The 23,791-nt window shown below is 40.1% G+C and overlaps 1 protein-coding gene across 2 annotated transcripts in view; it reads right to left on the bottom strand.

Moving 5' to 3' along the window:
• The window catches only part of GALNT7 (polypeptide N-acetylgalactosaminyltransferase 7), a 96,575-nt gene extending 81,508 nt beyond the window's left edge, over positions 1-15,067 (bottom strand). Inside the window, exon 1 of one of the 2 annotated variants that reach the window (XM_072406054.1) lies at positions 14,525-15,067. In XM_072406054.1, coding sequence (XP_072262155.1) covers positions 14,525-14,647 — 123 coding nt within the window. In that variant the 5' untranslated portion in view covers positions 14,648-15,067. The remainder of the gene's footprint in view (positions 1-14,524) is intronic. The other variant, XM_072406053.1, reaches the window with a different exon arrangement.
• Between the last annotated feature and the right edge of the window lie 8,724 nt (positions 15,068-23,791).

The raw sequence follows: 23,791 nt of genomic DNA, 5'->3' as shown, positions 1-23,791 counted from the left end.
CCAACGTCATCACGCACGCAGGGAGAAGCCGTCCGTTTTTTTTTTCTCCGCCGGACGGCTTCTCGTTTCAGAGATCATCCGGCGCTGGAAGAAGAAGGACGTGGACGATCAGCGGGACCAGGTAAGAAGCTGGCCGGCATCTTGTGTCCCGCTGGCACCCGACGCTGGAGAGGGAGATCGACGGACGACTATCGACGGAGGACGACGCTGGAACACGAACACGACGCTGGATGAGCACAGCGGGACCAGGTAAGTAAGGATGGGAAAAAACTCGGGGTTAACCATCCTAGCCATTTTTTTTTGCCCGTACGAAGGTCGGGCTTAACGGCTAGGAGGTTAAATAAGGGCAATCCATTAATTCCCTTGTTGACAATTGCTTTCCATGGTGCTGAAATGTCTTTTTATACAGCTTCACCACTAGGAGGGATGATTTTTTAAACTGTAAAATTATAAAAAATAGAAATAAGCAGCATGCGCACTCCCTGAATGAACCAACCAAACCCCCAGACATGAAGGCTGGTTTCCCTATAACAAGGGATTCAGATACCAACCTCAATGTCTGCCCTGAAATTTGTTATAGTTAAAAAAAAATGAACAAAAAATACTAACTACAGAAGGTAATAAACAAATAGGTTCAGCACTCTCTATATGCACAGAGTTTATAAAATGCAAAAAATTATTACTTTAAAATACACATTGCCCATTCAAACCAGGGAATACTTTGAATACTGTAAAAGTCGAAAACAGGCAAAAGTTGGGGAAATTTAAGGAAAATAAATATATTTTCACTACGTAATAGAATAATAAGTAATAGAAAGCACGTTTTCATTCAAGAACTGAATCCTTGTCTTGTTTAAAAAAAGGCAAATAACTGTTGTTATAAATAGGCAGAATGTGGAAAATCAAATCTTGATAGAAAAATAATGCAATGTTGGGGGATATTTGAGTTATTATCCTGTTGAATAAAAATATCATAATATCATTGATAAATACAACCCTATATGTAATAAAATGAATCTAGAAAGTAAACATTCTTTAAATGCAGAATTACTTCTAGATTCTAGATTTTTACAACCCAACACATTAAATACATTCCTTTCAAAGCTATTTGCATTTGTGTTGGGGGAGAAAAAGGCTGGCAGAAAAGCAGACTGTTGACTTTAAAAAGGAACTAAAGTTCCACTTTGAACTTTTGCAATTCAGGCAGGTGGTATTGCAGAAATGGGCAGGTGATGTCCTTTCTATAATAATGGCTCTAACCTGCCTGATCACCACCCAGCAGTCATATTTTGCTGAGCTGCGCATGCAGCCGGCAATCCCGGATCATTAAGATGTGGCCATGTGACACCTAAAGTAGGACAAATAATAAATACCAGACTTTTAAAGCACCAATGTAATCAATACTGGTGACATTATACAATCTGATTATTCAGTCTCTTTGGAGACAAATGTATATACCTACAAACTTACATTCAATTAATTTACTTGCAAATAACTAATTTTGTTACAGCTAAAATTTATTATTTGTTGTAAGACTGTTTTCATGTGATTTTAGTATTTATAGGGTATTTTTTTTTTTATCTAAAGACAAGTATCAGATTTCTCTTTATTGTTTCTGAGCCGTAGACTCAGCTGCCTAATTGGCCACCTTGTGAATGAAACTCACCCGAGTGAAACAGACAAAAGTATGAGTGGTATATGGGGAGGCGTACAGACAGAAGTGCAGACTAGAGAAAGTTTATGATCCGATGCCTTAAAGTAAGGGAGCTTCATGAAAAATACATCTGAATATATCTGTACTCAAAGGTTGCTTGCTGCCAGAAAAATAAATCAATAAAAACACACAAATCTGCCAGGAGCAATATAAGCAATGAGTCTATAATGTATGGCTGGCTCCTAACCTTTTAGCCTTAAAGTGTATAAAAAGTCAAATGCTTGTTCTTTTTTGGGACCATGTGGTCCCCTGTCCTTAGTACACTGCAGGAAATAAAAGGAAATCTCTCCAAAGCAAGGGGAAGTCCCAATTCAAAAATTTTCATCTAATCCTGTAAAAACCTAAATTATTTTCCCACCACATTTATTATTGAAGTCAGCGGTTAATAGGACAAGTAGAAACTTTCAAACTCTATCCAAAACTACACAAAAACTGGTTACAAATAATATTACAAATAGTAATACTTCAATACTAATGATTTTAGAATTATTGTTTTTAAAAAGTTTCACTTTATGTGAATATAGGGCTAGTAGCTTTCTAGAAGAATGTGCTTCTTGGGCTCCCTTCAGTGCTCAAAAAGAAATAAAAGAAGGCTTTGGCACTAGGACATGTAATATTTGCTGACAGGCTGCGATCAGAAGGAGAAGCCTCCTTTTGTAGGGCTTTGGCCTTTCTACGTGTGTCAGCCATGGTGTTTGGTAATTATCCCAGCACAGTTACATGCAGTCATAGTCTATTCCAAACCTGAAACCTTTTTTATGTTATTTTCATTTGCTTTATTCCAGCAAACTGAGAAGCAGTAGAGCATTTAATGATGGAGAGGGTAGCATGGGCACCACATGGGTTTACTTTGCACTACCTCTTCATGTCCCAATAAAAAATATGTGGTAAAGCTATTAATTTCTTAGAGGTGTGCCTATACTGGGCGCAGTCAATAACAGTAATCAATGTCTTTACAGTGGTGTTTTGAACCTGGTGGCTGCTTCATATACCACATGGCTAAATGTAATAGGAGTGCTCTGTTCTTATCCAAGTATCTCTTCATTACTGGATTCTAAGAACATGTTATCAGCAGTGAACAGAACATGAAAGTTTTTTCTCCTTGAAAGACACATTTTTTAAGTGTTTTATTTCTCCAACTCAGTAACACTTTTAGAATTTCTTTATGTTAATATTTCAGTACAGTTCGGCTTTATACAGAAATAAGTTCCTGGCCTCCAGTTTCCTATGCTTCAAAAACAGGCACGTGAGTCACGTGAATGTGCAGAAGACCGCTTTCCATGCAAACAATGGGCAATATTCAGTCTGACAAGGAAACCTAAAAACTACAGCTACCTTCACAAGTTAGACAATCACAGTTGACCAATCTGCCTAAACCGTTTTTGGCTGAACCATGAGATGATTTCACGTGCATGGATCAGAAAACCTGTTTTGTTAGCCAATGATTCCAACCTTTTGATTGTAACAAGGTCTTTGTGGCAGCTGCCTGGACTGTTCTCCCTTTCTACACTCTCATAAAACTAAACAAGAATGATCCGCTGAAATACCAAAAGATAATAAGTAAAGTAGTTCAATATGTGACAAGTACTTCAAAATATCATAGTGAACAGTCACATATACAATGTCTAAAGTCCATTTTGAAGATAGGATAAGAATGCTGCCAGTATCTTACTGAACCAAGCTACATACACATACTGCAAAACAAAAAACACATAGACCCTTCTTTTATGTGTGGAACAGATCTAGAAATTACTTGAACTCGCTTTTAACAGAATTCTAACTATAATTGTAAAATGTAAAACATTTCATGAATTGATTTCAAATACACATCTGGAATTGGACTTGAATTTTAATTGACTGCTGGAGGGAAAAAAGCGTCACAGAAAAACACCCATCTCGGAATGCCTACTGAAGAAGTTCTGTCTATTGAGTTGCATTTTGAGAAAGATAGACAGAATTAAAAAAAAAAAAATTAAAAAAACACACAAATACAATGAGAAATGTCCTCCTCCCAATTTTCAAATATCCCTACATAGTAACTGACACCTCTTAAAATTAGTTCTGTACTAGTTTTAAAGCTATGCTTTCATTTGCAATGTTTAGAGAAACCGCTGACTGAATAGGAACTGTTCAAGCTTTACAAAATTCTCTGAAGCATAGTCCCCAGTGACACAATCATTATTTCCCCACTAGGTGCTGCCATCTGGTCTCTAGCACTAAGGAGGCTTTAATAGTAGCTCTCAGGTCCCACTTACCTCTGCCCTTCCTATGACAGCCCAATACCACTGCATACTAGGAACAGACCGGAGATATAGTAGTGCTATGAGGTGGAGATTAGGGTGCAGCTTATGACTTGGCACAAGTCAAGATTTGTATAATAATACAGCCCTGTTTAGACTGCAGAAAAAAAGCTAATGAAACGGTAAATGGAAGTACCACAATGATTACATGCTTGGGTAATGGAAAAGTTCACATTCCCACAAGTAATGAAGCATATTAAACAGTAGAGACAATTATACAAAAATATATCCACCTAAAGTGGTTTGTTTTACATTTGAACATGAATATAGTGGAAATGCATTATTGTATTTGGTTAATAAATTGCTGTATGACCATACATTATTTCCTTTCTTTTTAATTTCCTGGGTTCTCTACAAATCTGAGGGTGTAATATAGAAAAAAACATGTAATCTCCAGTTACAAAGACACATATTAGCCAAATTGGTTTAATTACAGACCGCTTTATAGAACATAGGATTTGTACTGTGGAGAGCCAGCCAACTTTAAAACATGGTTTAGTACACTCTGTATAAAACTGGAAATGTCACATGTAATAAAAAAAATGAAACATACTGCTATTTTTAGTCTTTTTTTTTTTTTAAATAACTTCCAGTGTCAGGTTTTATATATTTGATTTTTATTTCAGCTAGGTCTTCCACATTTATCAGTTTGACAATTTGTATTGCAATTTTATGCTCCAAATACATGCTTCATAGTAGCAGGTAGAGAAAGTGCTAATCTAGTAGAAATTGAAGCATTTAAAAAAAATAATGAATAAAGAGAGAAATGGTTACTGTAATTGTTTGCAACACTCTACACACAGACCACCAAACAGTGGGTGAAATGTTGCTTGACTACACTATATACCAGCGATCACCAACCTTTCCGACCTCACAGACCACTAACTTTATAAATTTAAATCCTGCAGACTATTAAAATGTATTTTTTTAAAAAGATAAATACATTTGTAAAATAATGATCTTCCTAATGTTGCCTGACAAGGACAGTGGAGGTTCTGATTCACTGATCAGCTCATGGTTAAGTAAAGTATTACTATTTTTACTAACATCATTATTTGCTTTATTTTTGGTATTACTAAAGAAATGCAAAAAATTTGTTTCCGTTTTCCCACTCTTTATGGGTTTATTTCATTTAAAAGACCAAACAAGAAATGACACTTATCAAAGTCAAACTATTTGATGCTATTAAATATAACAGTTAAAGAAAATACACAGTTAAGGTCATACAGTACTTACCTAAAAGAGCATCTGAGAAATAACAAATAAAATAAAACAATCGGTCTAGTACAGTTCGAGAATTTAGTGCAATATAAAGGCAAAAATTGTCATTCAGAATATTATATATATAATTTGATAGAATATTATTTGTGTTTTATTGTTAATATAGCATAAACATTTCAAATAATGTCCAAATTTTTCTGTGGACCACCAACATTCTCGTTAACCACCAGTGGTCCACAGATCAGTGGTTGGCAACTTTGCTGGTATATACTATATCCAGAAAGTTGTAGCCAAGTGTACAACACAACAGCAATTTCATTATCCTATTCCAATACAGAGAATGCACTCTGTACAAGTACAGAGAGTACTTGTACTTCACTTACAAGGGCTGAAGGAACATGCAATAATATGCAGAAGGCCAGCAATAAAGTCAGAAGAAGTGCATTGAATGATGCTGGTCATCCAGCACCAGAAACAATTACAAGAGAAATCTCTGGAATAAAGGGGAATACTGCTAATAATGTTAGTTTTATTATATTATCTTTTAACCTGCTATTAATTTTAACCTTTAATGGATCTTTTTAAACCAGATTTATGCTTCAGCTGTTTCAGAAATAAGTACAGAAATAGGATTTTTCAAAGTTTTAATGACTGGAAACGAGCTATTTTCTTTTCTGTGGTAATATCAGATTGCAATTTTACATTAGAATTGTGGGTAACAACATTTTTGTGTTATTATACTTTAGAACAATATTGAGAAAGATTAAAAAAAAAAGTGCAGGAAATTTTCTGAGATGAAGGTAGAAGGTGCCACATTGTATGCTCAGGAAATGATGTGGTCATAAATGACATGTGTTTGTATTACACGTGTACCACACCAGAGTTGCATTCCCTGTTTCAACTGAATCGTAAGCAGACAGAGAAAGAAAGGAAAGTGATCTCTGCTTACTAACCCTACCTCTCAAGCTTATCCGTGACATTGAAACTTTTATCTTTATGTAAAATACTCACAGAATCCAGTTCATATATATCAAGCCTGTAGCAGGCTTTCTATAAAGCTTCCTCCTTTTGTGCTTCTTCCTTAATTTTTGAAAAAAATATTACTCATTATTTCCTCTCCATTTTAAATGAGTGGCAGTAGCCCATATGGATTAGGATTGTGTTCATCAAAGCACACTAATACCAGACAGCAACATAAAAAATAGTTGGTGACATTGCTTCAAATGTTTCTTGTGTATCAATCATTATTACAGGCCACATCTACAGGGCAGTTCACAAGCTCCTATAAAATGCTGGCTCATAAGTTAATTTAAAACCGTTTTTAATGATCTCTTTAACATGAACAAGATAAGGGAGCAGAGCAACCTATAAAACAGTGCTGGAGAAAAAGATTGCTTTCTGATCTTTCCCCTTGCAAATTGTGCATTCCAAGGACTCTAGTTTGCAGTAGATGACTTGATCTACAATAAATGTAGACAAGGACTGTGATGGGTAAACTAATATGGAAGGAAAGAGCAGGCAGGTTCCAAACACCAATATTCAGCTGGATCAAGGGAAGTCACAAAAAGCAATACAGTGCATGAATATATTTTAAATCACAACTGCAAAATCTCTACCCATTCCCTCTTATATATTTATGTTAAAACTGACAGCTAATGCAGACAAGGTTGTGTGAGAGATTTCCCTATCAGTGGTATATTCATAAAAAAGTGTAATTGGCATAGCGCAAGAATTCTAAAACTGTGGGCCATGACCCAAACTGGGTGGTAGCCCTGTCCTAATTATGTCATGGGGTTGTCTGCCTGCAAAACTCCAAGGAAAAGCAGATAGTTGGGAGAAAGAGATGGCACTTCAGATCAAAGCATACAGCATAGCAGCTGAAACATCTAATAGGACAGGGGTCACCAACTGGTGGTCTGCGAGAAAATTTTGGTGATCCGTGGGCGAGTTCTTGCATCATGACATCACTCTGGGGGAAGTTTCTTCTCCTTTGAGTGACACACTGCTCCCCGTGCATGCACGGTACAGAGTCTGTATAATTAGTGGTCCATTACAACAAAAAGGTCGGCGACCACTGCAATAAAGGTGTAAGCAGGCAAGAATGAGCAGCAATGGCACCAGAGCAGTTAGTTGTTGCAAGTGTGTGTAAAGTGTTTGTGGTGCTTGTCTGTATACAGTGTGTGGATTGGGGTAGTGCTGTGGTTCAATAATTGGAAGGTAGAGGTGCTAAGCGTTGCACTGTTATATTCTGTTTCTTAACCCCTCAACCAAAAACAGAGTAGGCTCAGGTTTTTTATTTAACTATATTATCATTATTATTAATAAACAGTATTTATATAGCACCAGCATATTGGTATTTATAAAGCACCAACATAGTACAATAAATAGGGATTTAAAATCACAGACAGTGACACAGGAGGAAGAGAGGACCCTGTCCCGAAGAGCTTAAAATCTAGGAGTAGGGGGAAGTAGCACACAGTTTCTTATTTGGATGAGAACCTCAAATATAGAGAAAACTAAAGGTGGAAGACAGACAAAGCTCCCATCTTGTACATCTATAATATTGGCCTTTATATAAATATTTTGATATTTTGAGAAATAAGACAATTGTTTAGAGCTGTATACCTGTCAATTTATAAGAGAGGCAGTATCTTCTGGAAACATCCCAATATAGACAAGACAAACAGCGCAACTTTTTTTGTGACTATTGCAATCCATATCAATATAAACTGAAGAGGGTAGAGCTGCTAGTTTCCCATACTGTATTAATCCATCTCTGTCCATCAAAGATCCTTTTTACCCAAGGGAAACCCAACACAAGTTAAATTCAGTGCCATCCATCTACAGGTTTACACACATTCAAGGCAAAGTGACCATGTTTCCTAATAACTCCAAAAAGCATTTTCCATACGAGCCCCAACCTTTCCAGAAGTATTCACCTCCTTTGGTCCTCCAAAGATATGTCTATTTCACTGCAGGAAATAGCAGTGACATAAGTAGTCAGAACGGGGAACCAGTGAGAGCTGTGAACACGGCTGAAAGTATTGGATTCTCAGTGGACCTTAAAAGAAGATCCACAAAGAAGAATATGGCAGAAAGAGAAAGTATGGGCAGCACAAGGGGCAAGTATTTCTTTTTTTTCAGGTACTGCTCCATTGAACCTTATATGTCCATAAGGCCACTTTGAGGCAATCCTATCACAATTATTGCCACTGTAACATTTCAAAATGTTAGCTGATATATCAGATATATATAGTTGGAAGTAGTTTTCAGTATACTTCTTCCAGCACAGCACACTAAGGCCCCGAAGCAAAAGAGACACCACTACTTCCAGGCATTAGCATTTCAAGCAATGCCAGCCTCCTGTGAAAAAAAAAAAGTGTTACCACTCCCATGGTTAAGGGTACACTGACTAAAAACTCCAGCAACATTGCCTGATCAATTATTGAATGAACATACTGAAATCATTGCTTTGTCAATTGAACTAGTGGGTAGTTGTAGTGATGGCCCACATTTGGCTTCTGCATGCATAAAAATCCTAATATCTCTGCCACTATTCAATAATGTACATGGCTGCTGTAAATTAAACATTCAAAGCACTGTTTGCTCCATCCCTTGTTTTAAATTAAACATTTAAATTCAACGGTTTTAATATATAAGCATTTTATATTCAATATTCCAACAAACCAATTACAAGGCCAACGTAGTGAGTGTATACAGAAAGCCCATTTCAGATAAAGACTGTTAAACATACCGATGAGTCTATAAGCATTTTTAAACCTGTATTGTTTTCTGCCAGTACAGCAAGCTTTTGTCAAGGAGTAATGATGTGTTTAATTAAACAAGTAGGGAAGAGCACAGAAGAAGACAGCATACAGTCAGCACACTGTCCTTGCCTCTTTTTAATTTCCTTTCTTCAGTGATGCTTTTACAAACTGGTCAACTTGTTTCTATTAAAGGGATCTATCACCAAGTAATAAATGACTGGGCATGCAACTCTGATTAGAGGATGTAAAATGTCTACATCTATTTTTTATCTAGATTAATATTACAGTCCATTACCTAATTTATCTTTGGGTCTGCAATGCCCTGGTAAAACTAAACTCCATACAAACCATCTCTAGGAAGCATTCAAATTATCTTCTGTCAAAAAATGTATTCCTCTTTCCCTAGCAATATTTAATTTTCTGTGTAAACTGCATGATACATGTGATGTGCAATGCACACACCTATCTCATTCCTGACATCTGTGAGATGGTAAGAATAGAGCCACCAGCAAACTTCCAGTGGAGAAGCAACTGGGAAGGGAGCAGCAACTGGGAGCCATAAACCAATGCTGGAGGTTGTCACTCACATGGTTAGGTGTCCTACAATGTGTTTGTATGGTGTACAGTCCTTTATATTAATGACACAAAGTTCTTCTACTTAGTGAACTTTAGAACAACAATAAATTAGAACTAAAGTTCTACCTTGAAAATTAGGTTTTAGAAAGTCCTTATTGCACAAAGGGACAGACAATGTTCTCCTGCAATAAATATTCTTACTTGCCTGATCCACGGACAGCTGTCAAAATTAGCTGAAAGGAGCATGCTCAGCGTTTGATGCCAGGAATATCTGGTAATCCTGCATTTTCTTTACTACCCTTCACTGGGACTAAATGAACTAATGCGTGCCTGCATAGGAGTTTGGTTATTCCAGCCAATAAAGGTGGCCATAGAACTGGATGCAAAAGAAAAGGGAGAAGATGGTGGCAACCGTGACAGAAAGGAAACAAATGTGTATCCCCAGATTTTAGTTCCACTTCAAGAGTTCCAACTCCATGTCACTTTGTGCTTTAGAATCAGGATTTAAAGAATGGTAGCCATAACAGCTGATCTTCTATGACTGATTACTCAGCAAGTGCTGTGTGAATAAATGAAAAGGGAAAACTATCCTCATGAGTTTTCAGTAAGGTGCAACTCCATTTTTTTCACTTCTGGACAAGAAGGCATATGTGGAATTTTTGTCACATTTTTAATTGTTTTGGGTCACTTACTTTTCAGTCACTTGGGAAGGAAGTAAAGGGAACTTGAGCAACAATAATCAAGGTTTGTCACTTAGTTTAGTAGCAATTCTTTTTCCTATTACACTAGAACTGCTCCAGTGGAGTATGAACCCTCCATGGGAGGGAATAGACTAGAAGGGAGTGTAGAATGTACAGACATTACCAGCTCTTTACTTACAGATTTATAAGTGGCTTTGTGACATAATCAGTCCCTGTGAATTTAAATTTTAAAAAGACATGATCATGGTTTAAATGAAAAGGTAAAAACATTTTTACAAGGTAAAAACACAGAAAGATAATGTATTTAATGTTAGCTTATGTTTAATGTTAGCTATAATTCTCCTTATTCTCTTAAAAATATGCCTTGTAACCTTCAAGAAAAGGAATCAGTTTTCTAGCAAAGCCTCCTGCTTCATTGCATGTCATAACCCTCTCCTCTTCTGGGAGTATCTAATTACTCTCCATGCTGACCCGGCACCTCTGCCCCTAACCTTCCAACATAATCTTTATGTAGCTGCCAGTAGAGGACCAAAAACATGCTTCAAAACTGCCTTATCCTAAAATTTAGACTTAAAAAAAACACTTGAAAGGGTCCTGGGGAACCCTTGCTAAAATCATGTCATTTGGGGTCAGAGGGTTAAATGTCCCTCACATTGGTGGCCAGTGGAAGTGATGCCCTACTTACTGTGTTGGTAAAAATAACACCCTGACAGCTACAAAAATCATTGGCGCCATGCAGCTAACCCAAGTAGTATTGACTCTGGAGCTATGCAGGCATCATCAAAATAATAGGTCAATCAGCCATTGTCAAAAAACCCTTGAGGAACACTTGTTGGGATTGTTAGAACCAGCATTTCTTGACCATTTTAACATGGGGGAACCTTTACTTAAATTACTATATCCACAGCTCACAGTACTTGTGTGACCAGAAGAAAGAATGCCTCTTACATTACTGGCAAGTGGGAAGAATGTCATCCGTATAACCATAAAGATCACTGGTGTTACCTAAACAGGTCTGAGAGGTACAAATTGCTCATTGCTTAATGAACCCTTCTTTTAGAATATACCGTAGCTAAAAACAATGTTAGTATTCAGTATATGATTGCACTCCTGTAGATGACAGATTGATAGATTTCAATAGAGAATAGCCCTCTTTGCATTGTTAGTGACACCGCATTCAACGTAAAGCAAAAGTCAGCAAACACTGTTATAGACACTTCCTGGAACTTTCTGTACAAGGTATGCTTTGAGCCAAAGGCTTTGTGCCACACCATCTTTGGTCTGGTTGACCCAGAAACCCTTGTTGTTTTCTACAGCTTGAACTTTCTACACAAGAACTAAAAGCATGCCAGCACCTGCCTCCCATTTATACGGTGTATAACTAGGAACTAATTGCCACTTTCCACCCTCCTTGGGGGCATTTCATATGGGCAATTTTGCAGCAGTCATTAATTGCTCATGGCAGCGATCCACAACAATGTGTAGCTAGCACAATAATCTCTCATCAGCAATTAGTAGTTATGGCCATAGAGGTGAGTTAAATTTGTAGCTGCTGATTTAATCTCTCTCTATCAGCGATTTATAGCGGAGCCAACAGAGGTGAATGAAGAATGACTGTCACTGGCAATCCTGTCCCTGACACAAACTGCTGTTAAAAACCAGAGTGGGGGTGGTACAAAACGCTAGAAAATTAGATAGGAAAACAAAAATTAAAAAGATGGGGAATTCAGAAAGTAAGATTTAAGAAATTAACTATGATTTTTTTAAAACAAAAACTAAAACTTTAAATGAAAATAGCTGTAAATATATAACTCCAGTGTGAAATGGCCCTTATATTGCAAAACGTGCACAGATCAGTCGGCTTGGCTTTAAACATAAAAGCACAGCAAAGCACTTACAATAGCGACAACGTTCAACAATTAGTTAAAACAAAAAGTGATAAACGTAACCACACAAAGGAATATTTTGATATATTTCTGATAGTTCGGCCCTTCCGCCAGGTTTCATTGCCCTCGCTGCAGAAGTTTCAGAAAGCCTTGCCAGGGTCTTTGCATGTTTGCCTGGTGTCAGAGCACAGGGGAGGAAATAAGAGAAGCGCAGAGCGCTGAGGAGGAAAAAAGGGGAGCACAGAGTGAGCAGAGCACAGGCAAGGAAAGAAGGGGAACACTGAGTAAGCAGAGCACTGGGGACGAAATAAAAGGAGCGCAAAGCGCTGAGGAAAAAAGGGGAGCACAGCGTGAGCAGAGCCCAGCGGAAGAAAGAAGAGAAGCACAAAGCGAGCAGAGCACAGACAAGGAAAGACGGGGAGCGCAGGGGAGGAAAGAAAAAGAGTGCAGAGCGAACAAAGCGCAGGGGAGGGGGGAGGAAGGAGGGGGAGCGCAGGAAAGGTAAGAAGGGGAACACAGAGCGAGCAGAGCACAGACAAGGAAAGAAGGAGAGTGCAGAGCGCAGGGGAGGAAAGAAGGAGAGCGCAGGAGAGGTAAGAAGGGGAACACAGAGCAAGCAGAGAGCAGGGAAGGACATAAGAAGAGCGCAGAGTGCAGGGGAGGTAGGAAGGGGAGCGAAGAGTGAGCTGAAAGCAGAGAAGGAAAGAAGGGGAGCACAGAGGAAGCAGAGCGCAAGGAAGCAGAGCGCAAGGAAGGAAAGAGGAGGAGTGCAGGGAGGAGCAAAGGTGAGCGCACAGCGAGCAGGGGAGGTAAGAAAGGGGGCACAGAGCGAGCGCAAGGGGGAGCGCAGAGAAAGCAGAGAGCAGGGGAGGAAAAAAGGGGAGCGCAGGGAAGGAGTGAAGGGGAGCACAAAGCGAGCAGAGTGCAGGGAAGGAGAGAAGGAGAGCGTACAGCGAGCAGAGAAGGAAAGAAGGGGAGCACAGAGGAAGCAGAGAGCAGGGGAGGACAGAAGGGGAGCGCAGAGCACAGGGAAGGGGTGAAGGAGAGTGAAGTAGAGCGCAGAGCGAGCAGAGAAGGAAAGAAGGGGAGCACAGAGGGAGAGGAGAGCAGGGGAGGACAGAAGGGGAATGTGGAGCGCAGGGGAGGAGTGAAGGGCAGCGAAGTAGAGCGCAGAGCGAGCGGAGAAGGAAAGAGGGGGAGCACAGAGGGAGAGGAGAGCAGGGGAGGACAGAAGGGGAGCGCAGAGCACAGGGAAGGGGTGAAGGAGAGTGAAGTAGAGCGCAGAGCGAGCAGAGAAGGAAAGAAGGGGAGCACAGAGGGAGAGGAGAGCAGGGGAGGACAGAAGGGGAATGTGGAGCGCAGGGGAGGAGTGAAGGGCAGCGAAGTAGAGCGCAGAGCGAGCGGAGAAGGAAAGAGGGGGAGCACAGAGTGAGCAGATGTAAGTGGCTGAGTGGCTGCAGATGGAGTAGAAATGGAAGTAATGGGGGGAAAGTTTTTGCCAGCAATGCATTGGAGGATTATGGTGCACAGGTAATACATTGCTTCATCAGCGACATGCATAGTAATGACGGCCTCATTTATAGTTAAGGAGCAGTGTATGGTGCAGGCAGCATATTTGTCTGGTTACATTTATGGGACACATCTATGCCATTATGACATATTTACCAAATATCATTACCAAACAGAAATATAGAAATATTTTTCCCTTTTATAAATAAATTCCATCACTAAAACAACATTAACACGTTTGTGAAACACATGAATATTTGCACAGAAATAAAGCAGGAAATGCAGAAGATGCAAGGGATCCCCCCCGGCACTACATTCCTGTCATCAATGTCATGGCGGAGGAATACACAGCATTACGGGTCACAGCACTTCCCATAGAGGTCTGTGGGCGGAGCGATACCCCGGTGGAATTTTAGATACGGTGAAACGTTTAATGAGTGGGAGGGGAATAAAAAAAAGTCCCCCGGGGTCAGTAAAAAGCAGAGCCGCCCCCCCAAATCCGAAACAATCCCGTCAGGTGGCCTCAATGGTGGAGGGGCAGCAGTTACCCAGAACCCCACGGGGCAACCATGCCTGCACGCGCCTGGGAGAGCGGGGATGACGCCGCCCCGTGAAGGATGCTGCGCAATGCGCCGCTGTGCTCCCGGCATGAAACCCAATTAAGGCGATTAGTGAAATTAATTAATCTACCTTCACAGGAAGAGGGGCCTGGCCTGACGGTACCAGCCCCGCAGCAGGCCCCCTTTCTGGGGATAGAAGGGAACTAGTTCTATAGGGGGGTCTGAGGCTCTACATGACTCCGCCGCAGGTTAGCCGGGAATAAAGAGCAGAAACACGGTGCTGTACTCACCCGGGCCATATGGGGTGCTTGTTCGGTCCGGCTGGAGGAGAGGGAGGACCAGAGGATGAGCAGCGCCAGGAAAGTGGCGATCACCAGCAGGCTGCGCAGGAGGAAGCCCGGCTTCAGCCTCATCGCTGCTCCGGGGAAGGCGAGCTGTGTGCGGGCAAAGTGTGAGGAGTGTGCCGCTGCCTGTGCCGGCTGCCTGTGCTTGTGCTGGGCTGTGTACTCTCACTTACATGATCCACACAGGCGAGCGATCGCACAATGCTGCTTCCCTGCACAACACACACACATGTATACAATCATACACAAAGCTTCTTTACAAGAGACCTTGTGACCGGATTCCAGGCTGATCTCTGTACACACCGATCAGCACAATCCTACACACTATCCCACTGCTGCTCTATCAACTTGCTAAGCCCTGTCATGGGGCTGTGTGTAGATGTGTGTCCAGCTCCTCATACACACAGGTGTGATCCTTCGTCTCTCCCATACAGATTGTGTGTGTCTCTATCTCTCCACCCTCCCTGATCACTGTCCCTGGCTCCTTCCTCCTCTGCTGCCCCCTGCTTCACCCCGCCTCTGCTAGACATAAAACTTTTCTGCCCTCCTTCCGAGGTGTGACCTGTGCTGTCACTTGTTCAGGACGTGTCCCCTACCTGTGTTCTAGCATTTATCAATCACCATTCCCACCCTCCCACTCCTATTCATCTGTCTCACTATTTCTATTCATTCCAGCATTTGTCTGGCCTCTGATCACTGTGACTTCTTAATTTAGAACAATGAAACAACATGTGTGCCTGATATCGCCACCTGCTACACAATGTCCCTATCACCTTTCTTTTGTTTTATTCCCACATTCAGCTTGGCTTTACCAGGATGTATATCAGGAAGTCCACATCTTGTAGATCTACGTGGCAACTATTAGTTGTCACAAGGAATTTTCCACCCCTAAGCACCCAACCCTCTCAGGTGAAAGAGCAAATGTTGGCTGTCACCCTTAGATAATTGCTGTGATGTGACATTCATGTATTTGTGTCCTGAAAATACTCTGAAAGTGCAGGACTTGTGTACAAGGTTATATGCTAGATCACTTTTGTGGCGTGCAAGCTACTTTTAAAATGACCAAGTCAAAATGATCTACCAACAATAAAAATGCTAAACATATATTTATTTATATATATACACGCAGAGTATACTTTATATTTAAAATATTTATTGTTTACCTTGCATAACAGCATGAACATGTATGGCACAATACAATTCTGTACATGTTTGGACATTACCTTACTCTGATGACATCTTAAACTGAATGGAATCAGCTAAAGTTGCATATTCCAGACACTAGTTGCTGGTAGCCGGCCTCAAACAGACTTCCAAATGATCATCAGTCATGGTGGAACAGTATTTGGACTTAATAACTCCTGTGTGCGGTAGAGTTTATTTTGAAAGGTGATTGACTCACGTTGCCTTTGCGATCCATGTGTTGCTCTCCCCTGTTCTAGATATTATGTTTTAACTAGGATCTAATGCTGCAATCTATGTTCCCTATACATTCCTGAGTTTATTGTTGTAATTTGTAACAACCACACATGGGACATTGGCAGAATGTTATAAATTGCCTTGTTAGACTGAGTGTTGTAGGCTGCTAATAGCTAATTAGGGGTTACTTTGTTGCTCTGTGCATCATGTATATAAATTAAAGTTATACCGCAGTGTACCTAGACATAGATTGATCACTTGTGCTCATTCCTTCTAAGGGCTTGTGCACACTGCAACATATGATTTTTTTTTTCAGCTCGCCTTCTTTATTTCCTTTGGAGAGAGGTGTGTTGTTGTGCGTCACAACATATTTCTGAGGGCTGCAGAAAAAATGCAGCATGAGTACATTTTTCCTCGATGCATACAATTGAAAGGTTTTGGTGTGAAAAAGGGCACATCAGTTTTTGTGGTGTATTTTAGTTTTTGCTGCCCAGCACATGTTGTGAAAACAACTTTACATGCCTGATTGCAATTTTTCAAATACACTAACTTGTCCTGGTTTCATCTTCTTTTCATCTTTGTTTTGATCTTTGGCTATCTCGATTGGCTGGGCCAGGATGATGAAGCTCATTTGCAGTAGTGCCACATGGGAAGCCAAGATGTGCCAGGTATCTCAGCTTTCTATGCTGAGCTACACATGCATGCACTGTTCAGCACCTGTTCAATCAGGTAAGTATTTTATTGTAGAAAAGGGATATCATGTGCCCATGTTTCAATAAATACCTGCTTGGTTCCAAATTTTTATAGCAAAACTTTAGCTCCAATTTAAAAATCCACGCCAGCAGCCACTGCGATGACTGCATTCTTTAAAATATTTGCAGGTCAGGTATAAAAAAGGTCTGAACAATATAACTAACATTACAATACAATAACCTGTAGGCACACTTTTAGCAATCAAGTTGTCCCAATGTATGCCCTCCTTTTCTACTGCTACATATAGAAATTGTATGTTACAATGGCTGATTTGTCCAGGGTTTAACCTCCCTGGCGGTATGATATTTTTAGTATTTTTAAATGTCAAATCGGTACATTTTTAAATTTTTGCTGGTTCCACCCCAACGCACGCCCACACCCACATTGCATGCCTGCCCAGCATCTGCATTACCTAGCCTAGACCCCGAGCAGTGTACACAAGATGCTCGTCCAATATCAGCCCTGAGCCGATTATTGGACTAGAACCATTGCATGTGTGTATGTAGTCCACCTAGGAATCCTGGTGGAAAGGATCTAGCTGAGACTAGGATTTTGCATTTAAAACCTAAGCCCAACCTCCTTGTTTCCTAAAAAGAATTAAAATGAAGATCTGTTGTTTGTAGAAATCCTGGAAGGTGTTTAAATTTGCTCTGTCATTTTAAACAACTGTTTCTTGACTTGTTTAACAGTAGGCATTTTAATCTTGGAATGTTAGGAAGAAATGTTTGTACAGCAGGGTTATTCCTTCACAATTATCTGACCTTGCAGATCTTGTGATGTCCATACCAATAAAACTCAATTTATTTTAAGTACAGCAGCAAGCATTGTGGGTTGAAGTTATACTTTGACTTAATTGTAAACCTAACTAAATGTAGGTAAAGATGACTGAAAATCTTTCTTCTTCCAGGGGTTTAAGCTTCAGCCTCCTCACCTACAGGTAATGTTCATAAATATTTTGATGCTAACACAATTTTTATGTCACCTGTTTACTGAAACATATTCGAATGTTTTATGTCACCTGTTTACTGAAACATAGTCGAATACAGTTATTTAATGAATATGAACATAAAGTGTATACTCAGCTTTAATTTGAGGGTATCATAACTGGAAAAAGGGTTTAGGAATTACAGCTTTTTAATATGTAGCACACTGTTTTTAAAGGGAACAAAAGTAATTGTACTATTGACTCCAAACCTATAAAAACTTTGTTATGAGAAGCAAACGAATGCACCGGTGGACTAGGCAACACAAAAAGGCCTGGATGTCCATGGAAGACAACAATGGTGGATAATCACAGGATCATTTTAATGGTGAAGTAAAACCATGCATGCGTGGCTTCCAGTGGTACTGGAAGTTTTTATTGATGATTTGACAGAAGCAGCAGGATGAATTCTGAGGTGTAGAGATATACTGTCTGCTCAAATCTAGCCAAATTTAGTGTAGTTCATTGGGCGGCGCTTCACAATACAGATGAAAATGACGCAAAACATACACTAAAAAAACAGGAGTTTATTAAAGTAAATAAATCTAATATTCTCCATTGGCCCAGTCTGTCAACTGATCTCAACCTGATTCAGCACACATTTCGCTTGCTGAAGACCAAACTTCAGACAGAGAGACCCACAAACAAGCATCAACTGAAAGCTGCTGCAGTAAAGGCCCAGAAAAGCATTACAAGTGAGGAAACCCAGGGTCTTGTAATGTCCATAGGTTCAAGACTTCAGGTTGCCAGTGCCTGATCACAACCTCCTTACCTTCAACTTCTCCAATTCTTGCCTCCCCCCCTTTTGCCAATTCTCAGACTAATATATCAACAATAGCATATCTCCTTGCCGTTAACCCGCACAACCTATTCTTAAGGTACTTTATGTCACTAACCCCCACTCTTTCCAAAATAACATCCCCAGATCAAGCTACCACTCTATATTTGGTTCTGCTACTTCTGTCCTGCTAATCCCCGGCCATGGTACAACAGTCACGCTATCCACAGGGACTGCTCATGCAGCACAGTTCAAGTGGAAATGTGTCCACAGTGCTGACTTCAAGGACTACAAGGCCAGACTAGAACACCTTTAATACTGCACTCATTGTTGCCAAGCAAAATTATTTCTCCTCTACATCCTCCCAAGCTTCCAACCCACACAGCATCTTTCCAAGAATGACTCCCTTCTAAACATCACATCTGCTTCCCCTACAACTACTACTACTTCATTGTTCAAACCACCTAACTTAAAGATAAAATCATCACTCACCATACCACTCCAAGCATATCCACCCCTTCCACCTGTAATCATCATTAACCTCCCCCACCCCTGTGGATGGACTGGATGAAGTCTCTCATCATCCCCATCTACTATCTGTCCGCTTGACCCAATTGTCCCTGATCTGCTCTGTGCCCACTCCTCACCCTGGTCCCTGCACTAACCAAACTGTTCAACTTCTCTTTTCTATTGGTATTTCCCTCAGCCTTTAAACATGCCATTATTCTCCCTATTTCAAAGAAACTCCCACTGGACACATCCCTACTTTCTAGCTACCATCCTGTCTCCCTTCTCCCATATGTTTCTAAACTTTATGAGTGCCATGTCTATAAAAGACTCACCGACTATCTCAACACTAACTCTGCTTGGCCCACTTCAATCTGGCTTTTGATCTGCCCATTCCACTGAAACAGCCCTTACACTGTGGATCACCCCTTCTAATCCAAATCCTGAACTTCCTTGGTATCAGTGGCGTTGCTCTTTTTTTGCTTCCTATCAGTTTAACCACTCCTTTCAAGTTTCTTTTCATAGTAATTCCTTTCCTCCCTTTTGGTGTTACCTAAGGGACGGTCCCTGGGCCACTTCCCTTTTTTTCTGTATACCTCCTCATTTGGTAGTCTCATATCCTCCTTTGGTTTACAGTATCATCTGTATGTTGATGACATTCAAATCTATCTGTCCAACCCTGACTTGTCTCCCTCAGTCTTGGATATGATTTCATGCTGTCTGTTGGCCATCCCATCATAGATGACTGACAGGTTGGCAGACATTCCAAATCTCCCCCCTTCTAATTATAAATATCATTGTTATACAACCCTCCCCTCATGCAAGTTGTCTTGGCATCTCCTTTGATTCTGCCCTCTCCTTTACTCCCCACATTCAGAAAATCTCCAGGTCCTGCCACTTTCACTTGCATAACATCTCCAAAATATGCCCCTACCTTTTCCCAGAGATCACCAAACTCCTTCTACACACTCTTATCCTCTCTCTCATCTGGACTAATGTAACATCCTTCCCTCTGTTATTCCACTAACTCGACTCTCTCCTCTACAATCTATTATGAATGATAACCTAGACTTATCCATCCTTCCCAGCATTCCTCATATGCTACCTCTCTTTGCAGTTCTCTACACTGGGTTCCATCTCATCTTTGAATCAATCAATGGATGACTCCAAGACTCTTCTAGGGCTGCCCCTACTCTCTGGAACTCAGATTGCTCCTACTTTCTGCAATTTTTTAAAAAAAAAAAAACATCTTTCCAAACGTGCTTATCTGTCTTTGTCTCTTAAACTTTTACTATTGACCCACCATTCAATATCTCTCCTACTAATATGTGCTACTTCCCCCCTCTTTCTAGATTGTAAGCTTTTTCAGGCAGGGCCCTCTACTCCTGTATCATTTTATCTGTCTGTCATTTGCAACCCCTATTTAATGCACAGAGCTTTGTAATATGTTGGCAGCTCTGCCCAGGAATCCTATCCACTTATTATGTCCTGCTTTGAATCATGTGACTCCCTGAGACCTGCCCCCTTACCCCCAGAGGACTAGAGTATTCCATAGAAGTGCTCTATCTGCTGGCATTAGAGTGAAAACCACCTGAGTTGCCTTTGCTTTAGCACTCCCTCTGATGGTGGGTTTGGTTACCTGCTGGTCACATGACTTCCCCTATATAAGGAAGTGACCGGCAACAGAAAGTTGCCTTAACAAGGAGTTCTTCTAGGCTCTGCTTCCAGGTTCCTGACTGAATTCCATGAACCTGTTTCTAGATCTATGGTATACTGACTTGGTTCTGTCTGACTACTTCTGATTGCTACCTGCTCTTTGGCTCATCTGTTACTCTTCTGCCATAATCTCCTATACTATGTTTTGATCCCACTCAGTGAGTTGTTACCAGCCCCTGTGTGTTCGGGTGCTCTAACCTGGGCACCGCCTCCTAAAGTCTATGACCCCTTGTGGCTTGCTATGGTGAAGCCGAAGGCTGGTGTCTTAGACCCGGCACCTGAGAATCTCAGCTAAACGGGTTGGTGACACGGGTCAATCGCTTTGCCTGTGACAGCATTAAAAATAATAACTAAATTAATTTGTCCACTTACATTTGATCCCCTGATAGGAGGGAATTGTGTATAAAATTGTTTGGAACTGGAGTCATTTTTGTTCAACCAAAAAAGCCAAAATTCTGTACTTTAACTCCATCATGGTTTTATTCCAATTGCATCGTGGTAATGTACAGAAACAAATATATGAAAACTGTTAGCGTCCATGTATTTATGGACCTAAATTGTATGTATTCATGTGCACTAATCCTTAGCATGAGTGACAGAAGTGAATTGGAGAACAATATACAGTACATTACCACTGCATTAGACAACAATCTCCTGGCTAGTACAGGGGCTTGAAAACCTTTGCTTGTTTGGGAGGTAAAAAAAAAAGCTCCCAATGAGCATTTGATGTGCTGGTGACCTCTACAGTTCTCTGACATCTATGCAATGTTTCATCCGTTTTATATCACTGCAGCACTGATATCTTGGGGACCCCATCACAAGTTTTTCTTCTGGATGGATTTTAGTTGAAAGAAATCACTGCTTATCTGAAAAACAACTCACATGTCTACCCATTACAATTTGGCTTTGCTCATATGTTTATGCTTGCCCAATTGTACTGCCTCCTACACATCACCAAGAACGGACTCTTCCTGCTTCCTCCTGCCTGATATATCCCACTCCTTGACAGATGCCATCAATGTTATTCACGTGACATGTCGTGGTTTTAATGATTTGGCTGTCCGATGTACTAAGCTAAGTGCCACTTCAAGCCAAATTTGAGGCCAGAAGTACTGATGCAGATTAGACAAATTATTTTAAATAATTGACAGGAACGTTAAGGCTTAGCAGGTACGTAACAAGGTCGAGGTAACCTGCTTCTCTCTTGGCCTGAATATCGCACAACCTTTCTAAAATGAAATATATGTGGAACTTGAAAATGACAAACCCTTACCAAGAATGTCCTTTGGTAATAGGTTTGCTCATTGTTTTAGGGGCCGCATTTTTTATTAGTAGTGTATCTAGATATTTACATTTATATCCAAATATTGTGCATTATCAATTTGGGTAGATTGTTCTGAGTAGGGTCACTTTAAAGTGAAACTGAAGCAGCATTACGCACCTGTTACCATTCATTCACAGGGTGCCACCATCTTCTGTTCTCTTCTGGTAGACAATCTTTGGCCATCTTGATTGGCTGGGCTAGGGTTTTGTAACTTTCACACATGCAAATGGAAATAATGGTAATTCATTTACTCCTGGCATGCGCAGAGGAAGCCATGATTGCAGGTTTTTCTGCTAATCAAAGCTGATGCCTGGAAAATCAGGCAGGTTGAAGGAATTATTGCAGAAAGGACATTGCCTAACCCTTTCTGCAACAGTGACCGGTTTAATCATGGGCCTTCTTTAAAGCTGACACATTTTTTTACTATAAGTTCCACACATCCCCTAGCATCATTAGTAAATTTGTGAACTGGAACAAATTTTATTATTATTATTACACAGTATTTATATAGCGCTGACATATTATACAGCACTTCCATGGTCATGTCACTTTCTGTCCCTGCAGATAAATTGGTGAAATGGTAAAGACAGAGGATTAGCATAACTCTCATACCACTGTCACCTTCTAAAAGAAGATGCAAATAGTAGATTTTGGTTTTGTATTCTAACTGATAACATTTACTAGTTATTCTCTGTTCTCTGTGGTACTCTGTAGAATTATGGTCCTCTTATCAAATCCAGTAGCAAAAGGGATACCATATGCATACAAATCTGCCTATGTCTACTGCTCACAGCTAATGGATGAGTAAGTTACTTTAGAACAGTAAATATAAAGATCTGTTTGAAAAATCTGCAGTCGCCTTAGTAGGGACTGTTGATTAGTCTTATATAAGTGTAGTCCAAATACATTTGTTGTATTCTTTTTTGTAGCTAGCATCGGGTTTGTACAGGCAACATGATTCCTTGTCACTTCCCTGATATGAAAAATGACAGCTGTCACACACAACCCAGAACGATTCTAGGTCATCATTTAGTTCCCCCTAAAAATTTATTAGGCTGTTCAGTATATTTCTGAAGAGAATTAGAACCTACTGGCCATTTACTTTTTATTGACCTTCTCTGAGCTTGCAAAGGTTGAGAGCCAAGCAGCAGAGCAGACATGAATGCTAACATATTTTACAGCCAACAGTGCCAGACTTGCGATAAACAATACTATCCTATCTTTGAGATTTTGCTGCTCCCTCTTTGTCATTTATATATGTGTGGTAACGTTTTCAGTTCAAGAAGGATCTGCAATCTTAAAAGTAAACACAACTTGCTGACTTTTCTAGCACTGATTTCTGAATTTCTTTATATACCAAGGAAATAAAAGGAACTTTTCTGCTTTGTATTTAGATGTTCTTGGATTCTTGCCAAAGTACAAATGAAATATTGTAAGAGCAGGAGAATAATGAAAATGGCTTTTAGGAGGTTGAAAAGGGTAAATAATAATATGTTGTGAAATTGCAAATTATGTTCTACTGAGGATACTTTCGGGGTTAAATATTAGCAATATGCAGTTGTTTTCACAGGAAATATTGTTCATTTTGACATGTAGCAAAAACTGCAAAATATGTTTGCCAAATGCTTAGCTTTAAAAATAAAAGTAATGTAAATATTTTTGAAATGGCAAAATGTAACTTTGCCAGTGTAGCAGAGGTTATTGGTAGCGGTAAAGACAAAGCTATGTTGACTA

This window comes from Pyxicephalus adspersus, chromosome 3, assembly GCF_032062135.1.
Source record: "Pyxicephalus adspersus chromosome 3, UCB_Pads_2.0, whole genome shotgun sequence".
NCBI classification, from domain to species: domain Eukaryota; kingdom Metazoa; phylum Chordata; class Amphibia; order Anura; family Pyxicephalidae; genus Pyxicephalus; species Pyxicephalus adspersus.
Note: the sequence above shows the minus strand (reverse complement) of the source record. Positions and strands in the feature narration are given on the sequence as shown.